Genomic DNA, 17,155 nt, shown 5'->3' with positions numbered 1-17,155 from the left:
ATGTTCCACTTCGCAAGCTTGAAGGGAAGAAGTCCAATATATGGAGGACCGCTTAATTGGAGCACAGTTCAAGATATATATGGTTATCACATCATCTTATGTTGAATCTCGCCGCTTTGTAGCCCGTCCTGTGCTATGTCTGCCATGCAGCAACCCGGGGGTTTCGCCCGCCAGCCGCGATGATTTATGCATTTATCCATTGAAGTTACTGTAAGCGGTGCTCACAAAACCAACCCTAAACCGATCCAGCCGCCATCCAAAATTCACCTCTGGGCTTTCCACCCCTCGACCACAAAAATCAGGCCCCACAGACCACCGACTAAAGCATTTCCGTTCCGGATCTTTTGCGGCGCCCACGACGACAAAAGAACGCCACAAGCTCCCTATAGACCCTACCCCATTTGTCCCCCGCGTCCCCCCTCCCTCGAGCCGAGTCGCTGACCTGCGTTACCTGTCTCCGGAGACCGATCCATCATGAGCAGCTATCAGAACGGCGTGGCGCCTGCTCGCGCCATCGAGGACGATTCGGATGTCGAGGAGGAGGCCCTCGTCGCTGACTACAAGGAGCAAGTCCAATATGAAGGCGTGGATGAGCTGGACCAGGCTGCTCTTGCCCAGCAGGCCGACGACCTCCAGGCCCAGCTAGTCGCGGCTGCTCAGCCGCTCGACTTCCAGGCTAGCCTCGAGACCAAGTTCCGGAGCTACGACAACTACTGCGGCCTGTTCCACTACATTCTGAACTCGGAGAGCGGGCCCGTCGACATCGAGCCGCCGACGGTGAGTTCATCCCGACGCGGTGCTGTTTTTTGGGGGGCTGTATCTGGGGGCTGACAACGGGTGTGTGCTAGTACTACTGGGCTTGGGATGTCATCGATGAGTTCATCTACCAGTTTAACACCTTCTCCTCCTACCGGTTGCGTATTGCGCGCCAAGGTGGCCCTGAGGAAGAGGTTCAGATCCTGCGAGAGAACCCCAACACCTGGGGCTGCTATAGCGTGCTCAATGTTCTCTACTCGCTTATCCAGAAGTCCCAGATCACCGAGCAGCTGGCTGCTATGAGGAGGGGTGAAGACCCCATGGCCGTCGCCGGCCCCTACGGGTCCCGCAACCTCTACCGCATGCTCGGCTATTTCTCAATCATCGGCCTGCTCCGCGTCCACTGCCTGCTCGGTGACTTTAGCCTGGCTCTGAAGACCCTCGATGACATTGAACTGAATAAGAAGGCTATGTTCGCTCGTGTTATGGCGGCCCACTTTACCACCTACTACTACGTGGGCTTCTCCTACATGATGATGCGCCGCTATGCCGACGCCATCCGCATGTTCAGCCACATTCTGGTCTACGTTTCTCGCACCAAGAACTTCCAGAAAAACTCTCAGTATGATTCGATCAGCAAGAAGAACGATCAAATGCTCGCTCTGATCGCCATGTGCGTTGCCTTCCACCCGACTCGTCTGGATGACACCATCCACACCGCTCTGCGCGAGAAGTACGGTGAGCAGCTGCTGAAGCTGCAGCGCGGTGGTCCCGAGTCGCTCCCTGTTTTCGAGGAGCTCTTCCGCCTGTCTTGCCCCAAGTTTATTTCTCCTGTTCCTCCGGACTTTGATCACCCTGAAGCCAACGTCGACCCCATTGAACACCACCTGTCCATCTTTATGGAGGAGGTCAAGACCAATATGTGGAGCCCGACTGTCAAGTCGTACCTGAAGCTCTACACAACCATGGATCTGAAGAAGCTCGCTGGCTTTCTTGACGTCAATCCGGAGGAGCTGCGCTCTATGCTTCTTGTTGGCAAGCAGCGGACCAAGCAGCTGCGCTGGACTGACGGCAGCCTTCTAGAGGGAGAGCTGGTTAATATCAGCGACCTTGACTATGCTCTCCAGGGTGTAAGTGATGTTCCACAAGCAGTTTTCAACCTTGCGTAACTGTGCTAACCAGTTTGTTTTAGGATATCATCCACATCTCTGAGGCTAAGATGGGTCGTAAGCTGGTTGACTGGTATCTCCGCAACCTTGCGCGCACGTACGCGTGAGCATATCAGAGGCGACCACTAGAACAACAGCTTGGGTGCTGTTTGCAATGCTGAGCAAAACAGATAGGGTATTTAACTCCTTTTCGGCTCAGCACATATGACCTGAGGACCCAATGCCTCAGGATCATGCAGATCCCCTTCACAACATTGAGATCAAACATCAGATGGACTTTAGGACATCGTTTAATCAAACGACGGGGACAATGGTCATGGTTTGCGGAAAGGAAGAGCCTGTCATGTGGGATGCCTACAGAGGAATTCAAGTGGAGACATTCAGTTCCAGGGACAAACGGGATATGGAGAATCATGACGTGCCGGGGCTCCAAAGGTCGCATGTATTCAGGGACTAGTGGGCTTTCAACCGGGACGGGAAAAGAGGACCGGAAGGTACGGATTCGTATGGACGGTAGTGGTTTTCGATGGCGCGTTTTTGGCGTTCAAAGAGAGGAAATCCGGCGATATTCACGTTGGATGCCACAGTGTTCTCCTATCTTGTCATAGTCGATGAGGTTCTGTTAAGGTTGCGTCGCCCACCCCACCACGATGGAAGTCGTAGCAAAACTTTGCCACTCTTGTGGTTGTCACAGCAGAAATATCGCGGCTACAACATATAGTTTCCGACATGGACATGATTTTGCCCCTCAGCAACACTGTGTGGTTTGTGTTAGCGGGGAGATTTTTGGAAATGTCTGTCGATCTCCACAAGTGGGCGACCTAATGAAAGAGAGGCCTCCGACTGCAGACGGTGGCCAATTTGGCTGCATTTCCACGCTGCGGGTTCCGGCACCCATCGAAAAGACTGACGTTTCATCCAGCCCCATGCTGCATGCGGCTTTGCGTGGCTGCATCGTTTTGCCGTAATGCTACCTTACACTAGCGCCGGGCCGGTGAGACCGCCACTGCTTTGGCAGCAGCAAGCAAATCGAAGTCTTTCTCTTTGCCCGTCAGTATGTGGAGGTACTTTAGGTATGTGCCGGCAGGAGGGAATCGGTCTCCACGATTCCGCTTTGGCAGATAATTGGTTGGGACAGTGCTTTGATGCTCAATGGATAGGCGGGGAATGAATTTTTGATGCACATAATCAGAAACTCGGAGAGAACCGTGACGATAGTAAGTGTTGATACGCGACAACCCGCCTACGGTTCGCGATGTGCTCCGAAGTCGGTTCCAGATCTTTGATTGGCAATCCCACGGGGTTCCTGACGAATGGAAAGCTGTCAGTGATGAAGGTTAGTGGTGAGATGGGATATGGGGATATGGTGAGCTGACAACGCAGGTGGAAGCTGCTCGCCTATCTGAGTTCCCATGTAAACGAAGTGCAAGCCGATTCTTCTAGGTATACTGAAGCATATACGGATCCCATAGACGAGCTCTGGTTGAGGCCGAGTAAACTCAAAATCCACTGGAGCCGAAGCATTTCTCGTAACAGTACACACTTTTTATTGTTTGTAATTTCATGCCAACATCCAAGAGAGCAGGTAACTACCTAGGCATTCAGGTTGAATCACCATTTAAGTGAACACTACACTACGTACTTCCAAGAGTTGTGAAGCAGTTGTGAAGTCCGTCATAAAAAACGTGGGCCAAGAAGTTGAACCCTGGTAAAATGTGGTGTTTTGCTGTTATAGAACTCTTGCGAAGGTCAAGTTAGTTGGCAGGGATTTAAGGTGTCATCCGCCCACTTGCCAAGCCGACCGAAAAAAATGCAAGCGTGTGAGTGACCGCAGCCAGGATGTGGATGAACCGCAACCTCTCTCACCACTGCATGTTACAGCAACTGATGGACGGTACCACTCCAGGCCTTCGGCGTATTATTTCTAGCTCCCGCCCACCTTGCAGCCTCCAGGCGCCTGGCTCTCTCTGACCTTGGTTCCATCTCAAGACTTGTCACAGTCTCAAGGCCGTCTGTTTGGGCTCTAGAGTAAGGCAGTCACGAAGCATTGACGTGTTGTGCTTGTACTGTTTCGTCATCTGAACTCATATCGGATTATCACTCTAGGCCACTCTTACACCTGCCTATCCTTATGTTGTCTACCTACTTAAGTTGACGACAGCCTCACCTTCTATTGCAAACAGCGAGAACCTGGACTTTGTGTGCCCCAGCGCTCCAGCTGCCAAGCGCTCCATCTGAGCTTCCATCCCTTCTTTCCAGGTTGTGCGTTGTGCAAGTAGCCCCACTAGGACTACCTGCTCCTTCCTTCCACAGCAACACTGCATCTACTTCCTGAATCACAACCAGAAAAGTATCGTGATACTCCACCGAGCCATCGTCGCACACACCGACAACCATCATCACCACCAAGTCTCAACGACCCGCCTCGACTGCCTCCCGCTTGAACAACAACATCTGGATTGCAGTCGCCTGCAGCGTATCCTTCATCTTCAGCATTTTAAAGAACTCCATCCCTCAAGGGGAAGCTCAGCGACCCTCTTTCATCGGCTCCATTGCAACAGCATTTCCTGACAACACCACAACCCTGTCGACCATTGATGCCAACATCTTTTCGATAGACTTGAGTGGCCTTGGCAAGAAAGGCCATATCAAATACTTCCATAGATCATCCTCCTCTAACACACACGAGTTCGATAAGGACCGGAGCCTACGATGGCTGAGAACGGCAACCATGTGGCCCGACTAGCACCCCCTGCAACCTCGCCCGCCGAGAGTCCGACCCACGACGTGTCGCCGGGCACGAAGGTGTCCTCAGGGTCGACCGCGGTCGACTATTTCTCGATCAAGCCAACTGCCAACGGCGGCCAATCCCGGACCTCTCCCGATGCGAGTACGATTACCATTACCTTATCCTCCACGCTGCAAGAAAGCCAGGAAAACAGTTCGCGGAAGTCGTCAAACGACAGCGGCCTCCCTCAGAATGGCGCGAAGCGGGTTTCAGGAATGTCGGTTACCTTCAGGCAGCCTCGTAATCCGTCGCTGCCCCAGGGCAACCCCCGGAAGACTGATAATCGGCGGCTTCGTGAATCTTCTCCCTCTCCTGTGAGGTAAGCATTAAATGAATATTTCGTCTTGTTTATCTTCTCGATGGCCGTCTTCTTTTGACCCCTACACCACTATGCCCTTTGGCTGCCCTCCGCCAAGGCCCACGAAGTCCAAATCAAATATCGAATGACGGATAGCTGGACTGCAGTTTTTTCATACTCGGCCTGCTTCTAAGAGGATAACTTAGATTGAAACTCAATAATGGGAGCCGTTTCCATGAGTTTTCTCACAAGTTACCCTCTGGTTTGTCCGTTGAGTCTAGCATCTAAACCGCCGGGAAGCGAGTGCGCCAGTCATAATCGTGCAATGTGGAAGACAGAGAGTCTCGCAACGAAGACGTGACATTACTGAGTTGCTGGCCGTCAGTCATGCGCAAGCATCTCCATGGAGACTGTCAGGTGGCAGAGGCGGGTATTTCGGTCTCCTGATCCTCGTCACGCCACATCGACACACAACACCCTCTATCGGCACGGCTTTGTTGTCTTATCCTCCTGCTCCATGAGAAACGGATGCTAGAAGCTGCCTGGGCTTGGACCGGAAAGCATTTGCATCTCAGTGGGTTGTTGATAGCGGCTAAGTCGCCGGCTTGATCCTCAGCATGAACGGCCGAGTCGGCAGTTGGCCTAAACGACCCTTTTGTCGCTGCGAGGTGCTCCACTGCGGAAGCTTGCAACCCCGCAACCCCCCACCCATAAGACTAATGGACCGCTCTCCAGGATCTGGCGTGAAGCAGGTGTCATGCTTCCAGTCCACACACACCACCTCAAGTTTGCGCCAATAGACTCACAGGGGCGACAAGTGTCTCTATCCTTGATCGAGCGTTGGTGGCTGTGCTGTTGAGGACGGGTCGCTGCCCGGGTTGATGCAGCACATTTGGGAAGATCTCGTCTGCAAATCGACGATTCCCATTTCATCCGGTGAACTTAACTTAGCTCGGGAACGAAAGTTTATCTGCCTATTCTGATTGCTGGGTATCTGACGATTGGGGAAATTCCCTCGGGTCCCGTGGTCTTCCCTTACTTCCACTCCCTTATCTTATCAACATAAGCATCTGTGCTGCCCATCCCCAGCAGTTGTTCATGTTGCCGTCATCCTCTACTGTTTTCTGTACAATTGCATTCTTGAAATTAGTTTCAACACCCAACAATCCAGAACCATGACCACGCTAACAGAACCGCCGCCTGTTGTACCGCACAGATTTGAACAGCATGTCGGTTTTGACAACCTCCCGGTCGGGGAGGCGACCAAGAACAATCCCTCCTCTTTTACTCTTCAAGCAAGACACCAGGGTTACCATCCTACGCGCCGGTCACGCACCTTCATGATCGGAGTGGACGAGCATGCCTATTCTGATTATGCGCTGGTCTGGCTGCTTACCAACATGGTAGACGATGGCGACGAGGTAGTATGTGTGAGGGTGATTGAGACCCCATTCCGGCCGGGGGAGAGGAACTACCAAGAGGAGGCGAAGAAGCTTTTGGAGCAGATTCAGTCCAAGAATGAGCTTAACAGGGCGATTAGCATCATCCTAGAGTACTCCGTCGGCAAACTGCATGACACCTTCCAGCAACTGGTAAGTTCCAGGGCTCTCTGAGAAATTCATCTCGAGAAATTAGTACTGACGCTGTTTCTTTGGCAGCTCCTGATTTACAACCCTTCGATGCTTGTGGTTGGAACTAAAGGACGGTCGTTGGGAGGATTCCAGGGGTTGGTGAATTCACGGAACTCATTCTCGAAGTACTGCCTTCAATACAGTCCCATACCTGTCGTGGTCGTTAGACCCGACGAAAAACGGATGAAGAAGAAGGAAAAGCGGGCGCAAGACCCCAACCGGCAAAGCTACGCGGCTATGCTTGCGTACAACCAGGGCAAGCACGAGGCAGACAGCGAGACGAGCAGCCTTTACGAATTCGAAAAGAATATTTCTGCGGACGAGGAGGCGCATCAAGTTGCCGCAGCGATAGGGCTCCCTGCGCGATTTGATCCGACCATCAAGCCATACCGGCCGCGCAGTACCAGTCGGCCCCGTAGATCATCGCCGTCGCCCCTCGCATCCTCCAAGCCTTCGCCCAGGGCCACGTCGATTTCGCCCCCTCCGGCACCGCTTGTGGCAGACAGTGGAGATGAAGACAGCGGGGACGACGAAGACGAGTTTGAGGTTATGTCGGGAGACCAGCTCTTGGCTAGAGGCCGGAGCAAGGCTGCAGCCCGCGAGAAGGAAAAGGAAGAGCAGAAGAAGAAACGACTCCACGATATGGAGGTTGGCGAGGCTGCTGCCTTGCTGCAGTCGGGCAAGTCGCGGCAACAGCTGGATGAGGATGACGACGATGACGACTCGCAGGAACGGACAAGCGGCGATGCTACCACGACATCAAAGTCTTAGTTGGATGTATCACCACCATTGAGGCGACTCGTTACTGAGTCATCCCGGAAGGAACCCTGCTTTGTTCGTGACCTGAGCTGAGTCAGCGTGTAGTACCCTCGAGTAGGAGAGGTATGTTTGAAGGGCATTTACTTTATTCCTCGTTAACATTAAGGGGAGCTATTAGGGCGCTTAGGAGGAAAGTACTGCGTGGACTTGGTCTTCCGGGTATAAAGCTTTGGAACGGGGGGTTCTGCTTGCCACAGGGATACCATTATATGGGTTTGGGGCTGGGGAAAACAAGCAAGGTGAACAGATTCCATGTATTTGGTCTCTCTTCCCTTCCCTTGTTATTCTCTCTCCGTCAGCAAGTGTACAGTATGGTGTTCATTGATTGACTGACCGGCACTCTTCATCCGTACCGAGCGATGGTTTACCGTTTATGGATCCGGTAGACTAATATCTACCTACCTGCAATTAACAAAATTATACAACTACCTTGATACAGATCTCAACTTTGTGAACCGGCTGTTGCGCAGAACATGTACGGGTATAGGTGATAGCCGGATACAGGTCCTCCGTCTCAATGTTTCAAGGCCCCCCGTGTTGTGCCGCGCATCTGGTAATGGGTGATGAGCGTGCGACCGAGTTTCGAAGTGGGGTCTGGGCCAGTTATGTCATTGGACAGGGCACTTTTTGATCACCAAAGCCGCTGGCCCAGATCAGCGCTGCGGGCTGCTGCAGGCTACAGAGATGCCTCAGAAGGTGAGACATGTCACATGTGTTTGACATTTACGCTAGCGCGGGAAAGGTGTGTCCGAGTCTGGAGCGTGGGGTCACCTTCCCGTTGGATCGTGATCGCGTCGACTCACCGTCCGGTCCCCACAGCTGCTGTGCGGCGCGGTGGGTGCAGCCTGCGCAGCCTGGCTGGGCCTGGAGCGGGCAGCAGCAGGAGCCGGCCGGGGAAGGGGAGAGAAGGGGCCCTGGTTGGGCTAAGTGCATCAGTAAAGTTGGACCGTGCAACACGCATCGTCCAGTTGGACACGGGCCAATCAAGGGCCCGATCCAAACCCACTCCCATTGACCGACCCTGGAGCTGCCCTGGTTTTGGGGTCTTGGACCGTCGAACCACGGAATTCTCTCCTCGTAACTCGTACAACGGGCAAAGGAACTTGGAAGGAGGACAAATATTGTACGCCATTCCGTGCTTGTCCAGGAATTCATATCGATGGCAATGCTTTTCTTTCGCTTGTGCAAGTGACGATTTGCCTTTACTGGTTACGTACGGATACCTTAGCTCGACCGGGCTGGTGCTGTGTATAATGCTTTCACCAGAAGAACACAAGAGAGTGCTGCGACCATCCGATCTGACGTCCTACTGCTTCTCTGCCGCCACGACCGCGACGTTTGCTTTGCTTACGGTCACTTCTTTGCCAGTTTTTGACGACCTTGTTCAGCAATGACACACTTCGACCCAGACGTCGAGGACTTCTCGTCCGCATCCTCCTCATCTGGCTTCTGTGGCCCCGGAACATCCTGCTCCTCATCCGGCTCCCCCTCTCTCTTTACTGCCCTTTTTTCTCTTAGCCCTGTCCTGCTCACCTTCACCATCGTCGCCTCACTCGCATCCTCTCGCTTGTTCCCTTACCTGGCAACGACCCTCAACAGCCAAAATGCGACAACCAAACTCGCGGGCGGCGGCATCGCCCTCGACGATGGCCACGGCCATCTCCTGCCCACATCAGCACCGCCCTCCTTACGCCAGGCCCATGCCGAGCTGGCGGCAAAGTCGCCTGCGCGAAGACTGCGCGCCGCAGCGTTTTCCTCCCTCCTAGGGCTGTCGGCCGTGCTGGCCGAGCTGATTCTCGCTGAAGTACTGGATGTGGATGGGGCGGTGTTGGGCCCGCATGCGAGGGGCGTTGCGTTGCGGTTTACCGTCCCGGCATTGTTATTGCTGCTGGTTGGGGTTGTGCCGTTGCTGGAAGCGCAGAGCGTGCTTGCTTCGAGGGGTTGGAGGTTTGGTCGGGACGGGAGGGGCAGGCTGGTTTCGCGGGGGGCGTGGATCGCTTTGGGAGGGGTTTTCGCGGCGTGGTTGGTCGCTTTTTGGTATATTGGACGGGCAGTAAGTCGATGGTTTGGCGGCTTAGTCGGGGATATTGGGGATGAGGAGCTGTGGAGAGTTGTTGGGGCGGCGAGTGCCGCCGCTAGGGAGGGGACGGGGTTTGTTGATACGTCGGCTATGACGATTGGAAGGGCGGCAGGGTTTAGGGGTGGTGCTTCTGGTAGAGCAGAAGGGGGGTTCTCGAGGGGTTGTTTGGAGAGGATTGGGGTCATTGGGATCGCGTTGATGGCGTTGTTATCAGGGTTTGCCAGTGTCTCGAGCCCATGGCACACGTTCGTCGACAGCCGCGCGTATCGCAAACGGCCGGTCACCGATGCTGATATCGCGAGAAAGCAGGCTGGTTTGGACGCTACAAGCGAGTTGCTGATGACGAAGAAGCACCGTCTACGATCGCTGCAGAGGAAGGCCGACGCCTTTGGGGGAGGTGCAGCGCACGGCGAAACACCCAATGGTTCTAGCGGATTCATGGGCAAGGTCGTCGGGTCGCTCAAGAACATGGTCGGCAGTGGCGAAGCAGCCGAAATCCGTGCCCTCCAAATGGAGATCTCGGGCCTTGAAGCCATGGAATCCAACCTTGCCGCTTCTCTCGCGATTCTCAAGTCCCAACAAGCCGCCCACGCTCGCGATGGTACCCCTCTCGGCCGACTGCTCGCCATCCCACAGTACGCCTTCGCCAGTTACTGCGTCTATCGTATCCTTGCGACCCTCCTCACAACCCTCAAGCGCGCTTACTACCCTGCTGCGGCGTTCTCCTCTTCTGACCCCATCAACCGCTTTCTTGGCTTGCTTGCCCGTCACTGGGACCCAAAACTGGACCAACTCGCGTGGGCGCGAACAATCTCCTTCCTCTTGTCAGGCGTGATCCTCGCCGCCAGCGCCAACTCTGTGGTCCAAACCTTCCGACTCTTTGCCAAGTGGGCACCGGGACTCCTCTACCAAGCTCAGGCAAATCTCCCCTTACTAGTCGCACAGGTCGCAGCAACCTATGTCATAAGCTCAGCGCTACTGCTGCGCAGCAGTTTACCGCACGAAGTCGGTCGCTCTGTAAGCGACGCGCTGTCCAGCCCACTTCAGCCGGCATTTGTAGACCGGTGGTTCGAAGCGTGGTTCTTGCTGGCCAGCGCGACCACGCTGGCGGGGATATGGTTAGGGAGGAAGTTCACGCGCGGATCGGCGACATCATCATTGTTGTGGGACGAGTGGGATGAGTTTGCTGGGGAAGAGATGGGCATCGGGCAGAAGAGGTCGTGATATTTATTTTTTTTTTCCCACGAGGCTTGGGACAACGGGGTTTTGGGGGTATTTTGGTGATTTCGAGCTCCGGGATTGGTTTTGCATTCGACACATGTGATGATTTGCTTGAGTTTGCTGGCTGCTTGAAAGCATGGTGGCCTCGTGGTCAAGCTCATATGCTGTACATTGTTTTCCTATGTTATTGTAATACGTTCTATCTCTACGACACTGGGATTAAGGTTCTGGTTTAAAAGGGGCAAGCAGTTGATCATGTAGTTAGCCCGCTTGCCCATGAGATACCCCCTAGACTTTCATCCAATCCGACACCTACGCAACGCAATACGTACATAGTCTGTCGATAAACGCTTCATGAATAAATGAGCTGCATCAATTTTTGCTATTGTTGACTTCACATGCGTGTCTATCACGTTCGTTGCTCTGTTATTTAGCAGAAAATGTCAAACCAACAACCACGTGTTTATGTGTTAACAAACAGGCACGAAAAGACCTGCTTAGCACCCCTTCGCCCTGTGGCTGTCTGGAGTTGCGCTCCAACGACCGCGGTGCCCACTATGATGTCTGCCGCTGGGCCCTGCTCACTGGCCTAGACCTCCTGCTGCAGGGCTCCGCCGTGGTAACTGAGGAAGGCACCCAAAGTTTGAATCGAAGCAGTACATTTTTTTTTTGGAAGAGAGAGGGAGGGAGGGAGGAGAGAGAGAGAAACTGACAGACTTTCACGCAGGCTCGACAACGTCATGGCAGAATTTAACCAAGCCATGACCGACAAAGTCCACTCCCGGGAACGCACCCAACAATCTTCCCATGACAACATCATTAAAGCTGTACTCTGAGTCCACGAAAGCCACGATGAGTTGTCCAAAAAGACAATGGAGCAACGCCGCAAAATCCTTGAAAAAAAAAAAGGTCAAGCCGGCCAAGGGAGGAGTCAAGCGGAAGTGGATTCCCGACAATGACCCCTTTCCCAATGACGATCGGGACAACTACAACCGCAGTGATAACAGCGATGAGGACGATGACGACGACAAAAGGCCGGACAAGAGGTCTCGAAAAATCGCCCAGTACTCGAGCGGCATGCTCTGGATTTCAACCATTCATCCGGACATGCCGTTACCGTCGGTCGATCTGAACTGTCAATAAAGAGTCGGACAGGATCCCGAAGGTCAAGCCCTTGCCCTTGCCACCAATCAAGAACAATTCTCCGTTATCATCGGCTCTGTCGTCGTCGGCTCCGGCCCCGTTCCTCAAATTGAGTCTTTCGAGTACGAAACCCTCATGGAGGAGATCCCGCCATTCCCCGGGGTACTTGTCGCTCCCGCCAAAACTCCAAAGGCAAAACGAGAACTTGTCCTCGTTTTACACAATGATCCTCTCCTCATTGCTCAAAATCGAGGCCCAGCAATTCAACCACGTCCTCCTTCCCCTGGTTGAAAGCTTGCCTTTTCTGGGACCATCGGGGCTGCCAAACGTTTGATGAATGGGATCCTGCCAACGAGGTCATCCTCCACGGGATGACTCTGTGCAATAGCTCGCAGTTTCCGCTGATCTCGTTCTTGCTATCCGGTTCGCCGACATTCTTGCCGTCGCCATTGCCCTTGCCGCTACCCTTTTCGCCACCGCTCGAGGACGTAGGCGAGTATCTCTTCTGTTATGGCGGGTGTACATGTAACGACATTAACAACAGCAAGAGTGAAAACGAAAGCAAAAATGACAACGGTGTCGTCCTGGAGTGGCTGTTCATACTCTCGGCCATGCACCCCTAGGGCATTGCTAATTGCTTGAGGGAGCTGGATTCACAGGAGCACACGCCTGACTTGCGTCTCCGTAGAGGTTAGAACGCAATATCTTCGTATATCTTCGTCGGGACTTTTATGTTACGGGGGTTCATGGGATCGGATGGATCAGATTGTCGGGCACATCGGCTTTGATCAAATACACAGGTTTAGCAGGTTCAAGATGCGGACTACAACGACTAGGTGCTCATTTTCATTCAGTGAACACTCAATGGCCGGATGGTAAGAAATGGTCAATAATTGGGAATAGCCATTAGTCATAGGTACCAGCTAGGTATGGATTTAGCAGCAGCATTCTGATACAGGTAACAGAGGTTTGATTTATTGTCGCGTCCGTGGAGAGTCTGATGATGAAAGTGACGTCGTTGGATTCAAGTTTCGCTTGCCCAATCACCAGTGACACTCCCTCCCCCCGCCGCAGCTGCTGCGACCTCACTGGTGGTGGGGCGCCATGTGGCACAACAACCCAATCAAAAGCGACACAGGGGCTCGGACAGGGGCTCTCCTCAAACGCGAGCGCTGTTTCGTTTCAAGTGAGCCCCTGCCCCTGTGCTGCGCCATTGTGGTGGGTTATAGCTGTTGCTGTCCAGTGTCTACCCTCCCCCCCCAAGAAAAAAACACACACAAAATAGGCTGCTGCAACATCAGTGACCAGAGAGCGAGAGAATGCCAGCCAACGGATTGAAATGGTTTGTCCCAAATGCCACCATAAGGCAAACGCAGTATCCTGTCTCGGCCATCGCTTGTGTTCCCATTGACCTGATGTTGAAACGCGGAATCTGTAAGGTGCGCATCTTGGAAACATGTGGTGACGGCTTCGCTGCGAACAGAGTGTGTTTGTCACTGGAGAACAGCCAGAAGCCTACTTTCCTGACCCTCTCGACTGCCCTAGTCTACTTGTGCCTACGCACGGATGATCCGTCGCTTGTTTCCTTGTCCTCTTGATGACCGTCGAGAGCCCGAATTTGGTGTTATAGCGAGTGCCGTGGTTCCAGCCCTATTGCTATTGCTACCCTTATCAATGACAACCTAGGGACTAGATGTCCTATTGTTGTTGATGTTGCATCTTCTTTATTACTATCTTTTCTTTCTTTCTCCCCAAATTCTAACTCCCAAGTTGGACGGTACTTCCAGTTTTTTCTTTTCGGGCCCTTGTCCTGCCATTACTCGAAGCTGTGCTTCGTTCAATTCTCCGTTTGTCGGCCTTTCTCGACCCTGTTTGCAGTGTACCGCTCCCGTCTTCTCTCCTTTCAACGAAAAGAGGGAGCTTTGCGTAACCGCTTGCCTGGTTGCCTGTCTGTTTACCAACCCATCCTCTTGGTACAAGGCCAACTGCAAGACCGACTTTTGAATCTTCCAATACTCTCTCGGTCTCAGTAGAAGGACCGAACATTGATACCCACTTCTTGAGCCTGCTGTTTTTTTTTTAAAAAAAAATCCGGTCCATATCATTTAGATTCTCTTTCTTCGCAGCAACATTCTGAAAGCCGTCATAGATTGATGATAACACTACTCCCTGGGCAACCAGTTTTCATTCTTTCCAGATATTGAAGATCACTTCACGCGATAGCAGCCAACCCACTCCCTTCTTTCAGCCGCATTGACTGTCAGGTCGGTCGCGCGGTGGGACGACCCTCTCCGTCGTCCCGTTCGATCGGATCGCCTTCAGCGTGGTTCTCTGACGCAGATCACGTATCGCTTGTCCGCACCAACAGGAAAAGGTCGATCCACTAGAACGTCAAAGCAGCAATAATTTCTACGCAGTCGTTAGAGTTGCTCTGAGTTTGAGCGTGGAGGCTGAAAAAAGCTTCGAAGAGTGAGCGAGCAAAGGCCAGTCGACCGTTCGTGTCACCTGGAAAGCCCAGCAAAACCTGGTCTTCCGGCACTGCACCTCTTAACTATCGTGCGATTGCTCTGCTCAACCAACTTTAGCTATCTTTTCCAGAAGTTAAGATGGACGGTAACGGCAGGACGTTGTCATTATGGTGGCTATGGACGCTGTTCATGATGGCCACCACCTCCCTGGCCGTCTCTCTCAAGTCTGCCCAGGAGATCGACTTGACCGGTTTGCCCTTCGCTTGCCGCCTGGCCTACATTGCCAATATCGAAGGTTGCACTACTTCCGACTTCGCGAACGAAAATACGTGTTCGCAGACATGCGTTCGGGCCTTGCTTCGCGTCCAGGCCACCATCCAGTCGGTCTGCAACACTGTCGACGTCCCCGAGGCAACCGTGCTGGGCCAAGTATTGAAGGGGAATATCTTGGGCGTCTTGTGCACACCCAGAGGTGCGCTTCCCACGAAGCCGAAAGAAACCCCGTGCTCGACTTCCCTAGACGATAACCCAACCCCTATCTCTTCTATTACCAGTATTACCCCTAGCATCCTCCTGCCTGTTATCTCAAGTAGGCCGGTGCTCACGCTTACCATCACCATAGTCCGTCCGTCAACGACGACCACTATAGCCCCAGTGATTTCGGAAACGCTGAGTACAGTGACGCGGACTACCGCATCAACCACTACGACTATATCGTCGTCGTCGACGACGACGACGACGACGACGACGATTACGACCTCAGAAACTCCGAGTTCTGTCGAGACCTCCGGCTCCACGATGTCGACGAGCGAGTCTGAGACGTCCACGTCAACGACTAGCGAGACAGCCAGACCGACGCGGCTCTCTGGCGGTGGCGGCAGTCCCTTTGACCTTCCCTTCACAAGCGACTCGAGCCGAGTGTTAACTAGCTGGGTTCTGGTGATATTCACATCGCTGGCGTGGATGCTAATAGGTTTGTGAGGAGGTTGGAATTGTTGGAGTCGGGGGGGGGGGAAAGGAAGGGAAGGAAGGGAGGGTTATGTTTGTGGAAAGACAGAGTTTAATCACTCGCATGCTGGAGGGCTAGGATGATTTGCTATGATACCCCACGTATGGTTGAGAAGATATTGGATGGGAAGGGCAACTAGATCCAATGAACTCTGACTGACCCTTGGTTCGGAATTTAAGCTGTAGAAGGGATGGGATGGTAATGGGTGATGATTCCACTAGGCGAAAGGAAGTTCTGCTTCTGGGGATTCGGATTCGTAATGAGGATAATGATACCACTCTGTTATGCTCCTGAGTTGCTATTCTGAGTTCTCACTGCCCGCTCTAGCACATGCCATGGTGGACGAGGACATAAGGCTTATTTAAAAAAAATAATAAAAAAAGACCTCCAGGTAAACAAACGACGTATATAATATCATTGACATGCGATAATGACTAGAACCACCGCTGAATAAGAGAACCCTGACATTGAGAAACTTTCTTCCAAACCCTCCTTCTCACCATGACCTTCGGCCTCTTCTTCCCTATTATCCTATATGGAACCTTATCCATATTCAAGCATCACATCACTCCTCTAAGCCGTAGAAGCCCACAGATCCCTGAGCTGAATAATGCCCGGGATGCTCGCCAATAAGCCAACCGTCAACTCACTCACCAGCGGCTTCTCGCTGCCCCAGTGCACGGTGAGCGGCGCCCACGCCAGCTGGCGCGCCGTGTTCTTCGCCCAGCGAGAGCGGGCCTCGGCCGTCTTGGGCGCGTTCGGGCCAAGCCGCTCGGCGGCCAGGCGGCCCAGCTCGATGCCCACGTAAGCACCCCACAACCGTGCGCTCCAGATGTAGGCCTTGCCAACCTGCGGCGGTCTCATGGGCAGGATACCACGCTGGCCCAGGTAGGCGGCGTTCTCGAGAGCCTGAAAGGCTACGCAGAGGATCAGGCGCAGGGATTCGAGGAGGGTGGCGGCCTTGCTGGGCTTGGGCTCGTCGTTCTTCTCGGAGGAGGACGAGCAAAGAGCCTTCTTAACCAGCCCCTTGGCCCAGAAATACATGCCGATCAGCGCCCACAGGCGCAAGATCATGCGTGCCTCGCTCAGCATCGACGACAGGTTGGCCAGGCACTTGGACAGGGTCAGAGCACGGGTAGCCAGGGCAGTCGACCCGCCCGCGGCACCCTTGCCCACGCCGACGGCCGAGGCAGGGGAGGAGAAAACAACAGTCGTGCCCCGCGGCAAGGCCGCCACCAGAGCGATCCACTCGCGCGCCGACCGCCGCAGGGCTGACTGCGACAGCTTATCGAGGGCTGCCGAGGCAAATTTTGAGGTGTAGCAGAGGAAGAGCATTACTGTGTCGATGCCAGCGGGCGTCGAGAGGCATTTGTCCAGGCGAGCGAGGAAGCTGTCGAAATTGCTGGGCAGAGACTTGATGAGGGCCGAGAGCGGGACGGACTGTTTCTTGGATGTTGACGACGGGGTCAGCGCGCTGGAAGAAGAAGAGGACTGCTGCTGCTGCTGCTGCTGCTGCTGCTGCTGCTGCTGCTGCTGCTGCTGCTGTTGCGGTTTCTCGGTGGTTGTCGAGGGAACCTCGGCTGGGGCTGGGGCTGGGGCCGCATCAGCTGCAAGCTGGGCCGTCTCGGGGGCTGACGTCGCTGCTGCGTTGGTCATGATGTGTATGTGTAGAGGATAACTAAGTATCTGTCTATTGACAAGGTCGGTGGTGTCACTGGTGCGGTGTGGTCGGATATACAATATGCTCGAACAGAGACGGGAGTCGATGGCGTT

At 53.7% G+C, this 17,155-nt stretch overlaps 7 protein-coding genes across 7 annotated transcripts; 6 read left to right on the top strand and 1 right to left on the bottom strand.

Moving 5' to 3' along the window:
• Positions 1-474: 474 nt before the first annotated feature.
• Positions 475-2,099, top strand: CTHT_0026930 (eukaryotic translation initiation factor 3 subunit-like protein; the record flags this gene model as incomplete). Its single annotated transcript, XM_006693088.1, has 4 exons — positions 475-777; positions 849-1,886; positions 1,949-2,028; positions 2,096-2,099. 4 exons carry the CDS (start codon positions 475-477, stop codon positions 2,097-2,099), a joined length of 1,425 nt encoding a protein of 474 aa, XP_006693151.1.
• Positions 2,100-4,637: 2,538 nt separating this feature from the next.
• CTHT_0026920 (putative universal stress protein) lies at positions 4,638-5,036 on the top strand (the record flags this gene model as incomplete). The annotated part of the gene is made up of 1 exon (XM_006693087.1): positions 4,638-5,036. One exon carries the CDS (start codon positions 4,638-4,640, stop codon positions 5,034-5,036), a length of 399 nt encoding a protein of 132 aa, XP_006693150.1.
• A 1,150-nt stretch (positions 5,037-6,186) lies between these two features.
• On the top strand, positions 6,187-7,413 carry CTHT_0026910 (putative universal stress protein; the record flags this gene model as incomplete). The annotated part of the gene is made up of 3 exons (XM_006693086.1): positions 6,187-6,603; positions 6,670-6,737; positions 6,810-7,413. The coding sequence occupies 3 exons, from the start codon at positions 6,187-6,189 to the stop codon at positions 7,411-7,413; spliced, it is 1,089 nt and encodes a 362-aa protein (XP_006693149.1).
• Positions 7,414-8,851: 1,438 nt separating this feature from the next.
• Positions 8,852-10,765, top strand: CTHT_0026900 (uncharacterized protein; the record flags this gene model as incomplete). Its single annotated transcript, XM_006693085.1, has 1 exon — positions 8,852-10,765. The coding sequence occupies one exon, from the start codon at positions 8,852-8,854 to the stop codon at positions 10,763-10,765; it is 1,914 nt and encodes a 637-aa protein (XP_006693148.1).
• A 395-nt stretch (positions 10,766-11,160) lies between these two features.
• Positions 11,161-12,528, top strand: CTHT_0026890 (uncharacterized protein; the record flags this gene model as incomplete). The annotated part of the gene is made up of 6 exons (XM_006693084.1): positions 11,161-11,175; positions 11,244-11,381; positions 11,672-11,826; positions 11,908-12,067; positions 12,294-12,401; positions 12,454-12,528. The coding sequence occupies 6 exons, from the start codon at positions 11,161-11,163 to the stop codon at positions 12,526-12,528; spliced, it is 651 nt and encodes a 216-aa protein (XP_006693147.1).
• Positions 12,529-14,511: 1,983 nt separating this feature from the next.
• Positions 14,512-15,191, top strand: CTHT_0026880 (uncharacterized protein; the record flags this gene model as incomplete). The annotated part of the gene is made up of 2 exons (XM_006693083.1): positions 14,512-14,876; positions 14,996-15,191. 2 exons carry the CDS (start codon positions 14,512-14,514, stop codon positions 15,189-15,191), a joined length of 561 nt encoding a protein of 186 aa, XP_006693146.1.
• A 764-nt stretch (positions 15,192-15,955) lies between these two features.
• Positions 15,956-17,038, bottom strand: CTHT_0026870 (uncharacterized protein; the record flags this gene model as incomplete). Its single annotated transcript, XM_006693082.1, has 1 exon — positions 15,956-17,038. One exon carries the CDS (start codon positions 17,036-17,038, stop codon positions 15,956-15,958), a length of 1,083 nt encoding a protein of 360 aa, XP_006693145.1.
• Between the last annotated feature and the right edge of the window lie 117 nt (positions 17,039-17,155).

The sequence above is a fragment of the Thermochaetoides thermophila genome, assembly GCF_000221225.1.
Source record: "Thermochaetoides thermophila DSM 1495 unplaced genomic scaffold scf7180000011816, whole genome shotgun sequence".
Classification (NCBI taxonomy): Eukaryota; Fungi; Ascomycota; class Sordariomycetes; order Sordariales; family Chaetomiaceae; genus Thermochaetoides; species Thermochaetoides thermophila.
This window is presented reverse-complemented; position numbering and strand designations above follow the sequence as displayed.